Source organism: Sorex fumeus, unplaced genomic scaffold (assembly GCF_029834395.1).
Source record: "Sorex fumeus unplaced genomic scaffold, SorFum_2.1 ptg000047l, whole genome shotgun sequence".
In the NCBI taxonomy this organism is placed as follows: Eukaryota; Metazoa; Chordata; class Mammalia; order Eulipotyphla; family Soricidae; genus Sorex; species Sorex fumeus.
In genome coordinates this window covers 36355744-36374276 of record NW_026606104.1, presented here as the reverse complement: position 1 = coordinate 36374276, position 18533 = coordinate 36355744, and the positions used below count along the sequence as shown (strand labels likewise).

The 18533-nt window shown below is 53.8% G+C and overlaps 1 protein-coding gene across 9 annotated transcripts in view; it reads left to right on the top strand.

The window, feature by feature from the left end:
• UBR4 (ubiquitin protein ligase E3 component n-recognin 4) overlaps positions 1-17985 on the top strand; it is a 134771-nt gene extending 116786 nt beyond the window's left edge. For all 9 annotated transcript variants that reach the window (XM_056122722.1, XM_056122730.1, XM_056122724.1 and 6 more), the window contains 12 exons: positions 300-490; positions 1227-1400; positions 1761-1860; positions 5324-5542; positions 6335-6448; positions 7484-7626; positions 7926-8051; positions 8901-9095; positions 11198-11422; positions 14595-14685; positions 15350-15512; positions 17609-17985. In XM_056122722.1, coding sequence (XP_055978697.1) covers positions 300-490; positions 1227-1400; positions 1761-1860; positions 5324-5542; positions 6335-6448; positions 7484-7626; positions 7926-8051; positions 8901-9095; positions 11198-11422; positions 14595-14685; positions 15350-15512; positions 17609-17673 — 1806 coding nt within the window. In that variant the 3' untranslated portion in view covers positions 17674-17985. The remainder of the gene's footprint in view (positions 1-299; positions 491-1226; positions 1401-1760; positions 1861-5323; positions 5543-6334; positions 6449-7483; positions 7627-7925; positions 8052-8900; positions 9096-11197; positions 11423-14594; positions 14686-15349; positions 15513-17608) is intronic.
• The last annotated feature ends 548 nt before the right edge of the window (positions 17986-18533 follow it).

The following is an 18533-nucleotide window of genomic DNA, read 5'->3' as shown; positions in this document are numbered from 1 at the left end:
ACACCTGCATGAGAATCTTTTACTTGCAAGTTGTTCTCAGGTAGCTTATCTTGGCGGGGAGACTGAGATTATACTATTATATATTTTGGTCACCCTACTCTAATAGCCAATACATAGAAACGAAGTTATCAAGTGGAGCACAAGCTTTTGGTTATTCCCCAGGGTATACTGAAAGCCTGCCTTCCTTAGGGCTGCTTCTGGTGGCTCTGGGAAAGTGGGTGACCTCTGGGGATCAGATGTTGACTGCAGTTGCTATCCTAACCTCAGTAACGTGCCTTCTATCCCCTTTCTTATTACAGGGCAACCTCCTCCTGACGGGTGACAAAGATCAGCTTGTAATGCTATTGGACCAGATCAACAGCACCTTTGTTCGGTCCAACCCTAGTGTGCTCCAGGGCCTGCTTCGCATCATCCCGTACCTTTCCTTTGGAGAGGTAGAGAAAATGCAGATCTTGGTGGAGCGGTTCAAGCCATACTGCAATTTTGATAAGTACGTTGCTTGGTTCGCATGCGGCTGAGAGCTCCCTCAAAACCTTGAACTGTTTCTGTGAGATGGAGGAAGAATCACCTGAATTTCTCATAGACTGTTTTTGTGTGCCAGGTCATTAAAGGGACATGGTCTGGGCCAGAGCAGTAGTACAGTGGGTAAGGCACTTGCCTTGCACATGGCCAACCTGGGTTTGTTAGATCCGTGGCATCCCATATTGTCCCCTGAGCACCCCAGGAGTGATGCCTGAGTGTAGAGTCAGGAGTTACCCCTGAGCACCACCAGGTGTGACCCTAAAAGCAAAATAAACCCTCCCAGATTTTTTTTTAAATAAAAGGATGTGGTCTGACTGGGGGGGGTCAGTAATTAAATTAGGTTTTGTTAGATTAAGTAGGCAGAGGTCAAGTAGAAACAAGCCAGAATCAACAGGTGGATTTTCTTTGCTTCCCAAACCTGCTGAGTAGTATTCCTTTGCTCTGTAGTTGGATGATGAGATGGGGTGGGGGTGTGACAGGATGTAGGGACTCATGTGCACGAAAGTCAGACTCATGTGCACGAAAGTCAGACAGTATGAGGAGCCTGGGGGAACATAGCAGGTAAGAGGGAGAGTGACAGGGGGTATCTGTCGTGCTCAGTTTTTAGCTTGGTTTTATAGACTACTGAAGCTTAAATTGCTAGCTAAGAGACTGACCCGATCCGCTTACGTGACCCTCTCATATCCTCATGCTCTGTTCTGTAGGTATGATGAAGATCATAGTGGCGACGACAAAGTCTTTCTGGACTGTTTCTGTAAAATAGCTGCTGGTATCAAGAATAACAGCAATGGGCATCAGCTAAAGGATCTTATTCTCCAGAAGGGAATCACCCAGAATGCACTCGACTATATGAAAAAGCACATTCCCAGTGCCAAGAAGTAAGAGGCAGCTTTGTTGGTGACTGCTTTCCTTTCTTCCTCCTTCCGGTCTTCTTTCATCATCTGGATGTGAAGCTTCATTGTTCCCTTAGTTGTCTTTGGGGTTTCCCTCTCCTCCTGGAAACTACCAAGGTGACCACTCAGTCATTTCAGTCCTTTGGGACTAAAAGAACAGGACAGCAGCATGTTGGCTTCTGTTCCGGGTGCTCATTGCTCTCTGGTTCCTCTCCGCTGGGCTGGGTGATCCTTTTATGATTCTGTCTGGAACGCGTGGAGAGTCACATTTAAACAAGCCAGAATCAACAGCTGGTTTCCTTTGCTTCTCTGGCCTGCTAATAAGTATTCCTTTTTGCTTTGTAGTTTGGATGCTGACATCTGGAAAAAGTTTTTGTCTCGCCCGGCCTTGCCATTTATCTTGCGGCTTCTTCGGGGGCTGGCCATGCAGCACCCAGCCACCCAGGTGAGTAGCTGGCATGCTCGTGGACTTATTTCGGAAGACAGGACGTGTGTGAGGCAACTGTTTACTTTCTTCCGATTTCCCACAACTGACCGCGATGAGCCAGGGGAGGTGACTTACCGTAATGTGTACTGCTCCTACAGTGGAAGTGAATCTTGGGCCAATTGCTTCATCTCTCTGTGGGGAGGATCAATGCAGATCATTCTTTTCTTGGGGCTCCATTCTCTTACCGGTTAGCTGAGCAGCAGTTAGCTGAGGATGTAACTGGCCAGAGTCTGGATTGGTTTCAGTTCCTGGCAAATAATAGCAGCAGTCTTCGGACCTGTTCATGCTTTCTCTGCTCTGCCTCAGACAGCTGAAAGCTTTGTGCTCAGAGATACCCACCCATTCCATTCTGCTGCTCGTTTCTGATCTCTCTTCGCCCTGCTGGGATACCTGTTACTCTCTTCGCCCTGCTGGGATACCTGTTACTCTTCACGAGACCCACACAGATAACGTGGTTGGATATTTTTTAATTAGTTTTATGGTGGAGCGATAGCACAGCAGAAGGGCGTTTGCCTTGCACGCAGCCGAACCGACCAACCCTGGTTCAATTCCTCCACCCTCTCAGAGAGCCCGCTGGCAGGTTACCGAGTGTGGGCAAAGCCTGGCAAGCTACCCGTGGTGTATTTTATATGCCAAACACAGTAACAAGTCTCACAATTGGAGACGTTACTGGGCCCGCTCGAAATGGTGCATATGCTGTTATTACAATATCCTGTGTACCTGTTGCCCTGTTTCTCACAGTGGTGACCCCTTGGCATATCAGACTGTCACATTTGGATGCTGATACTGCTGCTGCCAAGGTTCAAGACACTTTTCTCTCCCCAGTTTCCCTAAGCCCCATCCACCTCACCTCTAATCCCTGACAAACTGTGATTTGGTTTTTTGTTTGTTTGTTTGTTTGTTTTTGCTTTTTGGGTCACACCTGGCATTGCACAGGGTTTACTCCTGGCTCATCCACTCAGAAATTACTTCTGGTGGTGCTTGGGGGACCATAGGGGATGCTGGGAATCGAACCTGGGTTGGTTGCGTGCAAGGCAAACGCCCTACCCGCTGTGCTATTGCTCCAGCCCCCAGATTTGTTCTTTTTTACAGTCTCATCACTTCAGTGACATATGTAGAACCAGAGGCTATGTTTACTGTTCTGGTATACTTTTTTCTGGTGGGTACGCGAGGAATTGGACCACAATGGTAGTGCTCAAGATCTCTCCTGGCTCTGTGCTCAGGTCACTCCTGGTAGTGTTTAAGAGATCTTGTGGTGTCGGAGATTGAACCCCGGCCTCCTGTATGTACTCAGCTCATTGAGCTCTCTCTCCAGCCCCAGAATGGACCTTTTTTACACAACATAGTTTGCCAAGAACTCACCTAAGTGGTTATGTGTGTCAGTGTTTCCTCTTTGTTTGCTCAGTAGTGCTGTTCCTTGCTGTAGCTTAGCGCAGCCTGTTGAACCATTCACCCATTGAAAGATGGTTTCTAATTGGGGCTGTCAAAAACACAGCTACTGTGAACATTCATGAGCAGATTTTGTATGAACAGGTTTTCATTTTTGAGGGGCAGTATGTCCAAGAGTGCAGCAGTGTTTTGTATAATAGTCGCTATTTAGTTTATGACTTTGCTGTTGCTTTGGGGCCACACCCAGCGGCATTCAGGTCACGGCTGGTGGTGCTCAGGGACCATATGGGATCCCAGGGATTCAACCTGGGTCAGCTGCCTGCAAGGCAAACGCCCTACTCACTGTACCATGTCTCCAGCCCTAGCACATTTGTTGTTTATCCTACCACTTGTTTTAGTGATCATTTTACATTATCACCAACATCCTTTTCTTTTTCTTCCTGGGTCACACTCGGTCATGCACAGAGGCTACTCCTGATGGTGCTCGGGGGACTGATGGGATCCTGGGAATCGAACCCGGGTCAACCACGTGCAAGGCAAACACCCTTCCCACTGTGCTATCGCTCCAGCCTCACCACCAACATACATGAGTGGGCCACTGTCTTCCACCTCAGCAGCATTTGGTGATGTCACTGGTTAATGCCAATCTGCTGTGTGTATAGTGCTAACTTTTGATTTCAGTTTGTATTTCGTTAATTGATGATGGGCTGAATAGATAGCACAGAGGTAGGGCGTTTGCCTTGCACGCGGCCGACCTGAGTTCGATTCTTCCACCCCTCTCGGAGAGCCTGGCAAGCTGTCGAGAGTATCTCACCCGAATGGCAATAGCGTATTCAATAGGCCAAACAGTAACAAGTCTCACAATGGAGATGTTACTAAGCCCGCTCGAGCAAATCGATGATCAACGGGAGGACCATGCTACAGTGCTAATTGATGATGCTTGCCAGAGTCTCATGTGCTTCAGCTATAGTTTCAGTTAAATTTATATTCGTTTCTGATGGTATTTTCGAACTAGGATTTATTTGGTTTACCCTCCTTGATGTTAACCTCCTCCACTCCTTCAACCCTTCCTCCCTCCTGCCCCACCCCCCAAAATCCTGGGGTTTGTTTGTTTGTTTGTTTTGTTTTTATGAGCACATGGCACCTGCAAAGGCTCAGACAAGAGAGCTTTAAAGCGTTCCAAGAAATGAAAACATTTGCATAGTTTAGTGAAGGTGAGACATGCATGGGCGGCCTAATAACAGATATGACAGCATGAGACTGGCACACACTCCCCAGGGAAGAGGACTGTGGATTTCCCACTAAGGGCAGTGTGCTTGGAGTTAGAAGGATGAGATCAGAGGGAGGAGGAGCATTTAGCAAGCTTTCGTCATGATCTAGGTGGGAGATGTTGGCAGCCTGGTGAGTGAGGTAGACAGGGAATGGACTTAGCACAACCTGGGAGACAGAAAAACTAGGATTTGGAGGTTGATTGCGTACAGGGAGTGTGCACACCAAGTGTTGTATCCAGAGTGTTGAGTTTGGGTTCAGCACTTTGGAGCGTGAAACATGAGAGAACAAGTAATTTTGCTGAGGTACCAATTTGAGGCGTATCTCCTGTGATAATAGATTTATGAGCTAGCGAGTGAGTGGGTGCTGAGCTTTCACATTGCAGGTTGGCTTTGTTGCTCTGAGAGACCTAGTGATTGTCACTAGTTCCCTTCTGGTGGGGGTGATGGGGATTCCAGTGTCTTAAGTTCCCCCTCTGTTTGCTGGCTAGATGCTGCCCAGGGGTTTCTTGTTCATGATATCAATACTGCAGTGCAGGTTCTTGGCCCCTCACATGGCTGACCCCAGTTTGATCACATATGGTCCCCAAGAACTTTCAGGAGTGATCCCTGAGAGTAAGCCCTGGAGTAAACCCCGAACAGCAGCACCTGGGGTGCCCCAAAAACTCAAAAAGTGAAAGGATACTTTGTTTTTTTTTTTTTTTAACTCCTGGGATGGATGTTTGTCTACATTTGCTGCCATGCATTTCTGGTTTCGTTGGCAGGTTTTGATAGGAACTGACTCCATCACAAACCTGCACAAACTGGAGCAGGTATCCAGCGATGAGGGCATTGGGACACTGGCAGAGAACCTGCTGGAGGCGCTGCGGGAACACCCGGATGTAAACAAGAAGATTGATGCAGCCCGCAGGGAGACCCGGGCTGAGAAGAAGCGCATGGCCATGGCAATGAGGCAGAAAGCTCTGGGTACCCTGGGCATGACGGTAAAGATGCTCTTGAGCCCCTACATTTTTGTCCATACAGTTGTTGACAAGGTGGCCATGGCGTAGGGAAGGGTGATGTTAGGGGCAGCAGGAAGAGAAGTGAACTGGGTGCCTTGGGCCTTGTGCTTGATGCTTTACTTTCTCGTCTTCCCTCACAGCTTAGGGTTCTGCTTAGGGAGACTCGGAGGCTAAAAGACAGGTTCATAGGAAATGTATAGCTGGTGGTAATAACCATTGTTCCTTAGGGATGTACTATATGTCACTTTCGGAGGCACCTGCCATGGATTTTCTATTTTAAGCTCTCACGTGGCTCTATGAGGTTACTATTCTAATTTTTCAGAGTGAGATTGAGAAGTGAAGGAAAGAGGCCAAGAAACGAGCAGGTGACGGATTTTGAGCCTGTCTGTGAGGCATGAGGCTCTGTGCTCTTGTCACTGTCTCCCTTGGAGGAGGAGCAGTCCTGTGGAAGCCTCTAGGGAGCAGCACGCGAGATTGGCAGTAGTCATAGACGTGCCATGGAGGACCCTGTGCTGTGGTGTTGCTGGCACCAGGAAAGGGGTTTTTGGGGAGAAAGTGACAGCTTGCCAGGGATTCAGCTAGGTGGTTTTCTGCCCCAACGCTCCTGGAGAGCGGCAACAGGCGAATCTGGGTCTTGACCAGCTGGAGATTGCTCTCCCTGAAGCGGGGCTTACATTTATGAATAGCGGTCAGCCCTGTTCCTGAGTGTCCCCACACTCGGGCGGCAGCCGATGGAACACCCGTCTGACACACGGTGCGGGTTTCCCTCTGCAGACCAATGAGAAGGGCCAGGTGGTGACGAAGACCGCACTCCTGAAGCAGATGGAGGAGCTGATCGAGGAACCGGGCCTCACGTGCTGCATCTGCAGGGAGGGCTACAAGTTCCAGGTACGTTCTGGGCCTGAGTCCTGGCGCAGCCTGGCCCCTTGCCTGGTGGTGCCTGTCGCCTGCAGGTCCGGGTTCTTCCAGAGTCTGGGGCATGGCGTGCACCCTGCCCACTTTGAAGCCAGGGAGGCACACCGCACAGCTGACTCTTAGGGGCCCACGCTTTATGTAAACGGGGTAGTTTTCTCTTTCAGCCTTCAGAAGACCTAGTTTATAGATGAGAAAGCAGAGTCCGAACTCTCGCCCAGGCTTCTCTAACTCCAGGTCGTTTTTGATTTTAAACAGCCGAGGCAGTTCATTAATGCGGTGTCACTCATTGACTGCTGCTAGGCAACCACCCCTGCTGGGGGATTCTGTCCGGGAGTCTCTGTCCGATGGTGACAGTTTGTGGCCCCTGTCTTTGTCTTTCACTTTTAGTCCCTCCGGAGCTTGGAGGACCCAGTGTGCCCTACTCTGGGCCTGGATCCTTTAAGAACACGTCAGCCTGCTTCTATTCAGAAACCTGGGGGCCCGGGCCATGGAATCTCGGCTCTCCTGGACTAGAGCTGAAAGAGCAGCTCTGTGGGGCCTGTTGGCGCTGAGGCCTGAAAGGTGCCCGCCCTGCCTCTGGCTTAGGATGACTATACAGTCCCGATGGATTGGCGCTCAAGACCTCTTGGCCACAGATCCATGCACCCTTCTGTCTCTCAGGCTTTGGGAGTGCCTGATTCATTTTGAAAAGCAAGTGGTGTCAGAAGTCACTTCATCGTTTTCAGCTACATGAAGCAGAAAGAAAAGGCAGTTTGTACTTAAGTTTCTGCCTTTCACGTGTATGGCATCTGCTTTATTTGGGCTGCTCCCCAGACACCTCACCTTAGTAGGGCTGGCTCTCTCCAGTCGAGTGCGCATCAAAAATCCCAGGTGCTGTCCACCACCTGGTCTGTCCTGAACATGGCCCTTCTCTGGAAGAAGAGAGTCGCGTCCCCTCGGCAGGCTGCACCACCCTCCAGAGCCTGCCATGGTGCGCGCCCTCACCTCCTTCTGGTGGTGTCTTTGCAGCCCACAAAGGTCCTGGGCATCTACACCTTCACCAAGCGGGTGGCCCTGGAGGAGATGGAGAATAAGCCCCGGAAGCAGCAGGGCTACAGCACCGTGTCCCACTTCAACATCGTGCACTACGACTGCCACCTGGCTGCCGTCAGGTAGGCCGGGCCCCCGCGACTGCAGCATAGGCTTCTCCCTCCACTCGAGGGCTAAGTCGTCCTGCTTCAGAGGGCAGACAGCTGGCCTCCGCGGCTCTGCCCTGAGAGTAGCAAGACCTCGTGCTGACTTAGAACCCCAAGGTTGCTGTGTTCCGTGTTGAGGTTGACAAATGGCTGCTCCGCGTGTGGAGTCAAGAGCGCGGCCTGGCTTTCCCCGGTGTGAAGTCCTTCTCCGCCGTATGCCCAGGTATCCCTTCCCGAGATTAATTACAGAAGTCACTGTTCCTGTTCCAACCTAGATTGGCTCGAGGCCGGGAAGAGTGGGAGAGTGCTGCCCTTCAGAACGCCAACACTAAGTGCAACGGACTCCTGCCAGTGTGGGGGCCCCACGTCCCCGAGTCAGCTTTTGCCACTTGTTTGGCACGGTGAGTGTTAAGCATTCAGGGCACTGCTAGCGTGCTCCACAGGAGGGGTGGGGGATTGATAGCTGTGATGACACGTCTCCTGTCCCTTTCTCTGGAACCCTGTGCCTCTGCGGGCTGAGGGGGAGCTGACTGCAGTTAGGCCCGTCTGAGAGGAAGCAGCGCCCCCAGAGTCTGGGGCACCACATGAAACTTTCGGTCATCTGCTACCTCACCTTAGTTGGCCAGAGGGGCTCCTGACTTGATCCTTGTGGCCAAAATTTTCCAGAGTTGATGTGGACATCGATGTGGGTGCACCTCTGGGTTTTAAATAGTGGACCTCGATGGAGACATGGGGGTATGGAACTCCTTCCAAGATGTCCATCCTCCCAAAAGGCCTCAGCAGAGGAGCTTATGCTTGTGCCCTGTGGAGTCAGGCATAAAGTCAAAGAGAAAGAAACTCCCCAGCCACAGAGAAACTCGCATAGGACTCAGATCAGAAAAAAAGTGTTTATTTGAGGGTTAAAGAGCTAATTCTGAGGGCTAGATCACCTTGTGAGCCCGAATAAGTTTTGCATTTCTTTCTCCAGAAGGTACTCACAGAAGCAGCTATAGTGTGTTCTGTGACATTTGTCACCAGGAAATGGAGCTTTCCTCCACCCCCAAGCCAGTAGTTTCTGAGCAGAGGTGGGAGAGAAGCCCGTTGAGATGAGCAGGAGCGAGAATGCTCTGCTGTCTTGGGCCCAGCCCTGTCCTTCGTGCCGTTTGTGTGTGTGGCCTTTGCTCTCAGGCAGCGGAGGGGCTCTGCTCCCAACCTGGCTCTTCCCCGGAGGACTGAGCCCCTGCTCAGGCTTTGTCTCTGCTTCCCTGCAGGCACAACACGTACCTCCAGGAATGTACCGGTCAGCGGGAGCCCACGTACCAGCTCAACATCCACGACATCAAGCTGCTCTTCCTGCGCTTTGCCATGGAGCAGTCGTTCAGCGCGGACACTGGGGGGGGCGGCCGGGAGAGCAACATCCACCTGATCCCCTACATCATTCACACTGTGCTCTACGTCCTGAACACGTCAGTATCTCATGGCCTCCCTGCCAAGACGCGCTCCCAGCTTTCCCTGTCGGCCTGTCCTGGCTCCATCCAGAGCAGTTATCTGACCAGACTGGGGAGGGGCATCAGACTTCTCCAGAATGATCTCGTTTCCTGTTGTGCACAGCCAAGGATTGTTCCTTTATCGACATGCAGCCCCGAGGGGGGTAGGCACAGCCAGACTGCCAGGGTGGGGGCGGGGAGCACATGGGGGCACAGCTGCTCGTAGTTGTTCTGATCCCCTGCATCATTCACACTTTCACACCTGACAGGCAACGGAACCAAGGACCCGTTTCATCAATGCGCAACTACCGTTGTCATCTGTGTTTCTTCCCCAGGGGATAACGCTTCTGGTTTGGGAGGGGAGAGGGACGGGAAAGATTATCTGAGACAGTCACCCCTGGCAGTGCTGGTGGTGCTTGGGGCCCTCCAGAGTCTCAGCTCACAGTGCTCAGGGGCCGTGCATGTTGTTCTGGGGATTGAACCCGGGTCAGGCACAGGCAAGGGGTGTTTCCTGGCCCCTAGTCCTAGATGAGTGTTGTTATCTGTTTGTGTGTGATGGAAAATTAGGTTAGTGCTTAACAGTGTGACTTTGTGTGGCTTTGGGCCTTGCCTGGCATTGCTCAGATGCTCCACCTGGCTCAGTGCTTGGGGGGCGATGTGTCAGGGATTAAACCCGGGCCTCAGTCTGGTACGCTCTCCCTCCCTGTGCTCAGTGTGTCCAGCGGCCACTCCTGGCTCTTGGCCTGATGTTATTCAGATCTTGCTGGGAGAACCCAGAGGTTCTCGGTGGAACCATAGAGTGCCAGGGATCAAACAGAGGGCGATGCACATGAAAGGCAGCAGCCCAGTTCTTTGAGTTGTCTCCCCACCCCTTTCAAAGTGTGATTTTAAAGAAGCACACAGGGCGGGGTAGAGAATAATGTTCTTTCATTCTACCCCTGGTTTTGTAAGCAGGTTAAGAGGTTCATGTGCCCATATGTAGGGTTCTGTTTTCCTGGAAGAGTCAGATCTTTGGGGCGGAGTACTGATGGGCTGTTGAAAGGCTGTGTTCAGTCCACCCATGGCAGCTGCAGTGCCGAGGAGGCAACAGAACACTGTCTCTTGTCCTTCGTGGTCTTCAGCAGTGTTGTCCCACTGTCCCTCCCGTCTCTTTGGGAGCTCAGAGACTGACTGTAGCTCACAGGGACGTGCAGGCAGGGCTCCCTCGGTGTCTCCCCTCGTCTGCCAAACAGCAGGACTATTGGACAGACATCAAGTCTCTGGCAGCTCAGGTAACCCTGTTCACTCTGCTGCTGTCTCCCCTGTCTCCTCTGTCTCCCCTTGGCTGTGGGGTCGTGAAGGCCAGTCCCTTCCCCAGAGCGAAGGGCTGCTGGCTCTCTGCTCGCCTGCCAGACACGCTTAAGTCAGACTCAGACCTTTGTGGGAGGTCGTTGAAAAGAACTTTGTCACAGTTCTTGTCTTCTGTAAAACTGGAAAAAGGGACTATTTGAAAATGTACTTGTATCATCATCATGAGGGTTAAAGGAAAGCTGGCAGAACAGTTCCGGGTGTTAATGACATGTCATCATACCATCACTGCTGTTAGGCACAAGGGAGAACAAGCGCCCTGCTTACTTGGGAGAAACTGTTCTCACGGAGAGACATGCGTACATAAGGAAATGGACCAAAATAGAGCCTAGCAAGAGATGGAGGTGCCCAAGCGGAGTGTAGTGGGGATAGCAGCCCCTGCACTCAAGAGTTGCCTCCTGGGCGCTCTCTGGCCTGGGGACTATAAGCAAGCACATCACCTCCTGGACTTCAGAGACTAAAGTGATGCCAGCCTCCCGCTTCCAGGGGCCTTAGGGTGTGTTGTGGCTGAGTCTCATAGTTTGAAATTGCGTTGGAGCTGAGGTGGGGAAAGCGGAAGGAGCCACCAAGAAGGCTCTAGGGGAGAGGACAGGCGGGACTGCTGGAGAGGAGTCGGAGGGGTGGTTGAGCATGGAGGGGAGTATCCAGTGACCTGAGTTCAGGCAGCCGAGAGGACAGACCCCCGCCCCTCGTGCAGCGGGCCCTGCTCCTAGCTCAGTTTCTCTGTGTTCCAGAACCCGAGCAACCTCCCGAGAGGAGAAGAACCTCCAGGGCTTTCTGGAGCAACCCAAGGAGAAGTGGGTGGAGAGTGCCTTCGAAGTGGATGGGCCCCACTATTTCACAGTCCTGGCCCTCCACATCCTGCCCCCTGAGAAGTGGAGGACCACCCGCGTGGAAATCTTGCGGCGGCTGCTGGTGACCTCTCATGCCCGGGCGGTAGCGCCAGGAGGAGCCACCAGGTCAGTATCTGCTGCGCGATCATCTTCCAGGCCGCCTGTTGCCTGCAGTATGTTTCCAGATGCTTGAACTCTGACCGGCTGAGTGTGTGCTGAGGGGAGTCTGGCTCACCGGGCTGGTCAGTGGCACTGGCCCTTCTCAGTCTGTTTGCCGAGAGCCCGGGCGTGGGGACTGGGGGCAGCCAGGCCACCTCCAGGCTGGTACTCGGTTCCCAGCACATCACCCGGACTTGCCCTCATGGGCGGCTTCAGGGAAGAAGCCAGCCAGCCACAAGGAGGCCAGGCTGATGGAAGGAGTGAGGGCCAGCAGCGGGTTCCGACAACTGGTCGGGGCACAAACCAGGGAAGTTCTGTGTGGCTGCTGCTGAGGATTTTCTCCTCTGAGACGGAAAAGCTTTCCATCTGTCCGTCCTGTGTCCTCAGGCTCCCCTAGTTATGTAGGCACCTTTCGCAGTCAGCACGACGCTGCAGGCCATTTGTTTTCATGCCCTCCTGCTGGTCTGTGGGTCCTATGGAAGGTCCCTTGAGAGAAACAGTCAGAAGCCTTTGGAGCTGACCACTTGGATTGCCGCATAGGGAGTGGACGCATTGTGGGCACCGCGCTCAGTAGCCCTGCACTCCCCTCGCCTGCCCGGGGCTAGATAAGGGTGTGGGTTTGCTGCCTGCTTCGGCTTTGAGACAGGCCTGCTTCACCCCGGGAGACCTCTTCGTATGAATCTGCTTTTGCCAGCATCTGGGGCAACATGTCTGTAGGCCACAGGGGAGCAGAGCTGGCCCCTGAGCCGGGCCTGAGAACGATGTACCCCCTCACCTCTGAGGTACTGAAGGTACTCGTGCCCCCAAGAGATCGGGGAGGCGTTGATTAATGAAGCAGCATCTTCATCTGCTAGACTCCTGCCAGCTCCCTGCCCTGCCCCAGACTTGGCGGTGGTGCGTGGTGCTCCAGTCAGCAGTTGGGTGGGGCCTGCAGGCTTGATGGCTCTGCTCTGCATCCACAGCACAGAGTGGCTCTTACCTGGACACAGGCTTTCGGTGGCAGGCGCAGCAGGAGCCCTGGGGGCTGCTCCACTTTCAATTAGGAGATTAGAATCCAGTACTGTTCCGGGCAGTTAAGGAAAACCTGATTTGGTCACAGCTCAGGAATCCCCGTGTAAGCTGTCCTTGGGAGTTGCCTTTTCTCTGTGGCACTGTACTCACCTTTTCTGTTTAACCTGCGATGCTGGGCAGGGCCACTCAGGAGTCCTGCTTACCCCAGCACCACCGCCGTGGCGAAGGAGCAGAGCTACTAAGGGGTTGGGCTGCAGTAAGTGCTCTTGAGACCAGTGTCACTGCTGGGCGTGTGCACGGGCTTGTAACAAGCTCCAAAGAGGGCCAGTGGCTGGAAGGACATTAAGAGAGAGTCATCCTGGCCTTCGGGATAGTGCCCCTAGCAGCAGGTTTTGTCCTGGGTCATCATGGGGTTGGAGGCTGAAGCAGATACACAAAAACTGTAAGAATACCACAGGAGGCTAGGCCTCTCCTGTGTTTCTCGCTTGAGAAATGTATGTTTTGAGCCACAGCCGGTGTTGCTCAGAGGTTACTCCTGATGCGGTGCTCAGGGATCACTCCTGGTGGGCTTAGAAGACCGCATGGGATTGAACCCGGGTCGACCATGTACAATACCAGTGCCCTACCCACTGTACTATTTCTTTGGCCCCTTGAGAATATTTCTCCCTTGTCCTGAATGCAGAGAAGTGAACTAGCGCCTTTACGCATAGGCCCACCCCTGTACCTCACCCGTGGCAGCCGGGGGAGGGGGAGAGGATGGGAGCACATTTCAGCTTTCCTATTTCAGGGGAATTGTCCATCGATTTCACTTACTTTGGTTATTAATGAGCGAGGCCCGTGCTGAGTGTGGATGTGGCGGCCCATCTCCTGAGCCCCGTACTCGAGCCTGTATAGTACAGCTTTGGTTGCTGCTGCTGCTCTTTTTTTTTTTTCCCCCAACGCACATTGCAGAGTGCACAGAAAAGTGATACTTGAGGCCATTATAACAAGGTTGTTTAGGGCATTTAAATTTGAGGTGTGGGACTCACACATGGCCATGTTCAAGAATCACTTCTGGTAGGCTTGGGACCATATGTGCTGCTGGGGATTGAACCCGGGTTGGCCAAGGCAGATGCCCTCCCTGCTGCCCCAGCGCTCTGGCCCTAGCTTTAGCTTATATAATAATAAAGTGTGCTTGGTGTGTTTTGTGATTCCCATGCATGCATACACACACGTGCATGGGCGTGTTCATGCCCACTCGAAGTTTCTACCCCTTTGTTTGTGGGGTCTGTTCTAGTGTGTTGGAGGTATAGAGTCTCGTGGCAAGGCTTCATCAGGCCTTGATACGGATGTGAAGGCAGCTTGCAAGCAGAAACTTTCCTAGGCCTCGGCTAGTAGAACTGAATGCTGGCACTGACGTCGTGCCCCGGAGAAAGGGGGAGTCTAATCTTTCTGTGTCACCCTGTGGCCCTGCTGTCCCTCACACCGGGTGTCTGCTGAGAAGGCAGACAGCCCGCTCTGCCCTCCCTCCTGATCTGAATCACGGCATTCAGATGATTCTGGTTAGAGACGGGTGCGGTGCGCATCCTGGGATTATGCTGGGATTTACTTGGGAGGTGGTGAGGTGGCCCATCGTCCATCCTAGACATTTCTGTTGCCAAACACCCGTTTACAGCCGCTCGCTGCTTTTCGACATAAGCCAAGTGGTCCGGTACTCTGTCCGGCTAGTTTAGGTCTGCTCACTTCATAAAACAACCAAAGGGTGGCACCTTGCTGCTTCCTGCCTCCTTTCTGAGGTTCTGTCAAAGCCCAGGGCCTCCTGGGGGCTCCCCGGAGGGAAACGGGGCTGTGAGGCATTTCTGAGGGCAGAGACCTTTGGATCGTTGTGGCACACTTAGGCTTCCCTCCGCCTCCATTCTGCTTTCTCCGGGTTTGGAAGGGAGTCAGTACTGAAGATGAATATTTCATGGGACGTTTTCCAATAAGCTGCTGAGTCCCGGGGCTTGAGAGGCCCTTCCTCGCCGCTGCTTTATGCCAAGGAGCAAGGTGAGTGGCGGGAGCAGCTGACCCGGCCCTTGCTCCCAGGTACTTCTCTCTGGCCTCTGAGCGGTCTTCAAGGGTCCTCATGCACATGTTGCTTCTCTCCCAGGCTGACAGACAAGGCCGTGAAGGACTACTCTGCCTATCGCTCCTCCCTTCTCTTCTGGGCCCTCGTCGATCTTATTTACAACATGTTCAAGGTAAGGAAGCGCCAGGCTTGGCTGCTTTGAGCAGGTGTAAAATTGCCGCTTCTGGCTTGGGCCCTGCTCTGCTGGCCTCTGCTGAGAAGCCAACAGCACCTGCCACGGCGGGGGGTTATGGGTGTGGGGGAGAAAGACTAGCCCGACCCTTCCGTCCGGGATGGGCTTGGAGGCCAGATCTCTCCTGTCTCCTATCTCTGGCCTGCTGCAGCCCCCTTCACCCGTACGCCCATCACTCTTGTCCCCTCTGAATCTACTCATGTTGGCCGCTGTACGCATGACATCCTGCAGCCCCCTTTGTCGTAGGACAGTCTCAGCCCTGGGGCATTCATGGGAGAGGGCTGGCTCCCTGTCTAAGCTGGTGCTCCGCTCACTCGAAGCATGTTGCCCTTCCCTTTCCTTTGGTAAGTGGAGGAGTAACTCTGAGGAGAAAGCGCACAGTCACTTGTTATAGCTTGTAGGCTCAGGTGACACAGTGCCTTAATAAGGGGCTGTAATGAAGTGAAATTTTGTTGTTCTTGGAAGCAAAACACATCCTCCAGGGAAAACTTTGATGTAAGTGGGAGGGTTCCCCTCTCCGTTGGATTGAAGCGTCCTGACTGATCTTAGACACAAGGCAGGAGGCATTAAGTAATGCCTCTCCGTCTCCTGTTGGTTCTTGTAGAAGGTGCCTACCAGTAACACGGAGGGCGGCTGGTCCTGCTCTCTGGCGGAATACATCCGCCACAACGACATGCCCATCTACGAAGCTGCTGACAGAGCTCTGAAGACCTTCCAGGAGGAGTTCATGCCGGTGGAGACCTTCTCAGAGTTCCTCGACGTGGCCGGTTAGTGTTTGTCTCTCAAAGGTCTGCAGCACTGCCCATGTCCGCCTCCGAGGGTCTGATCATAGCGTTCGTATGTGAGAAACATGAAACACGGGCAAGAACTGTTACCCACCACCAAAGGTCTGGAAGACCTGAGCAGGCCCGGCTACCCTGGTGGCTGTGCCTTCACTCCGCACTGCAGCCCTGGCTCAGCGCTGCTTGCTGCACCTCCATCTTCCACCCACCTTTAGGGACAACCCTGGGTGTACTCCCCATCCTGGGCGCCCCCCAGGCTCACCGGAGATGTGTGAATCTAGGGAGTACCACTGAGAAGGCTGTCTGTCTCTCTCTCCCCTCCCTCCCTAAAAACTTCCCTAAAACACGTTTAAGTCAGTTCTGTAAGAGGTAGGAATTATAGTTATTTCCACGTTATATAGGATGTAACAGTCTTAGAAAAATCATTTTTAATTGGGCATAGCTAGAGGTAAAGGGGCTGGCACTTGCCTTGCACGTGGCTAACCCATGTTCAGTCCTGCCACCACCAAGAGTCATCCCTGAGCACAGCCAAATGTGACCAAAACCCTTGCTCTCAACCCACCCCCTGAAAAAGACCTGACAGAGGCCCTTTTATGATTCTTGGCGTTTATGGCTGCTCAGAGAATTTACATGGCATTTACCTGACTTCCTCCTGCTTCTTGGGCACTGCGACCTCATGTGTCACAGCTGCTCGCAGAAACGTGTGGAAGAGTTCAGCTCTGGTTAAGTAAAGGGTGATGCCAAAACAGCACAGCGCTTCTCTGATTGTAAGAGCAGGGCGACAGATGGCTCCGCGTCCCACAGTGAGAAAAGAGAGGCGTGCCCCTGGCTAGTGTGCAGACGCTGTAGACCAGTGACCGCCCGCACTGCAGACACAGCGTTTTATAACCCGACCCAGGTGATGGGCAGCCGGGGAAGTAACTGGGGCAGGTGCCTGCGAAAGTGCCCTGAGGAACACCAGCTCCGTTCCTGCTCAGGTATCGCCCCCAGAGCCAAAACTTCCCGCTCTCATTTTCTCTTGACACTTACTGCGGGAATTTTGGAAAGTAAGGAAGCAGGAAAGCTCTCCCCAGGTCCCTGGTCGGGAGACAGCCTCCATTGACAGGTTTCCTGTCTGTGTCCTGTGGGTCTGGCCTGCTGTCAGTGGGGCTCCTTGCTGTTCGTGCCTGGCTCACTCGCCCCCTCCTCCTTGCCCTTTGCCCTGGGCTGTGTGCCTTGCTGGGTCCCAGGATCTGCTTCCTGGCTGAGCACATGTCACTGTTGGCTGGGCCCTCCGTGCCCAGCTCTGTGTCGGTCCCCTGGGCCTGGTGGGTGGCTGCTGACAGACTGTCTGTGGAGAGGCAGGCAGGGGAAGGATGCTGCTCCTCTCAGCGCAGGCCTCTGCCCTGCACCCCAGCTGGCGGGGGCCTCTGAGGTCAGATTTTTACAGCATGAGTTTATTACTTGAAGCTGTAAGCACAGTTCGGAACATCAGACACACCTTATTCAAATACAAGGACAAAACACCTCTGACACCAGCAGGAGCGGATCCGCAGCACGCTTCGCTGCCTTGGCACCACGCCGGGCGGTGATTTCAGCATGAATAGTGCCAGCCTCGGGTTAACAGCTCCTTGTGGGGTAAATGGGAGCGCCGGCCTGGTGGGGGCCGTGAGGACCGGGCCCCTCTGGGCACGGGCTGCTTCCACACGCATGCTGCGCTGACTCCCATAGTGCCGCCCAGGGATCCAGTTCTCTCCTCTGGGTCGTTGGGGAAATAGGGCTCCTGGGCTTCAGGCTAGTGGCTGGTCCTAGTGCTCCTGGGGTCCCATTGAGAATATGCCTCCAGTCTGTCCCCCTCCCCTCTTCTGCCCTCTTGGCAGCTGTCGTCGTCGTTGTCATCATCATCCCCGTCCCCCCTCCCCCGGCCGAACCAAAGGCGTTTGTTGTGTGGGTGACACCTCCCAGCTTTGGAGTTGTGCGCACCACAGTAGCTGTGTCGGAGCCTGTCGAGCACAGCGTGTTCTCGGCGGGAACCAGCGGCCGTGACTCAGCGGGCCGGGGGCTGTGCGGGCCTGCTCCTCACCGCCCCGCCTCTGTTCCAGGTCTGTTATCGGAAATCACTGATCCAGAGAGCTTCCTGAAGGACCTGTTGAACTCAGTCCCTTGACCATCGCCCGGAACCGCAGTCGCCGACGATTGCGACTAGCTCGCCGTCCCTCCCCGTGTGTCCTGCCCTGTGCACCGAGTCCCCTGACGGGACGCTGCATCATTCCTCCTCCCTCTCCCTCCCTCAGTGTGCTCCGAGTGGCCTGGGGACGCTAGGCTTCCTGTTTGATCCCGTGTGTGGTGCACTAGCTTTGAAGTTGTCTGTAACCCACGCCGTCGAAGGGCCTGTACATACCGAGAGCCGTGAGTTGTCCTGGCCAGCTTAATACTGAGTGTGCACATCTTGAGAAATAAAGGAATGACTTACTACACATTGAAAGGAGCTGTTGACTCTGCTTACTGTGACTCCGACGGCCCTGCCCTCTGCACATGCTCCCCACGTCCACACCGAATACGGGTCTCAGGATCCCTTCTCTCAGCCCGTATGTCCGCGGCCGGCAAGCTGAGGTGTATCTGACGAGGATCTTTCCTGAACCAGAGTTCTTGGCCTCTTTCATTCATTAGCCCTAAGAGCTGGAGCCCAAGGCATGTGGAACCCAAGGTTTCTAGTTCTTGGCAGAGTCACCGCAGCCAGGACTGGGGGGCACTAGGGCTCCTACCACAGAGCACTTGTCACTCCCCTGCTCAGCGCCACAGCCTGGCCACGTTAGGGGTGTCTGAGACCGCCCTCAAGTGGGAAGACGTGGTACCCCTCCCTGAGCACCTCCCTCTGCGTGCCCCGCGGCAGGTCATGTGGAGTCTCTCAGACAGCCCTGTCTGTGAGAAGGCCCCGGGCTGCACCCCCGCCTCATCAAGGCTAGTGGCTCTCATGACCGGAGCCCAGGGCTGCTTGAGGGGAAGCTCGGTGGGGGACTGTCACAT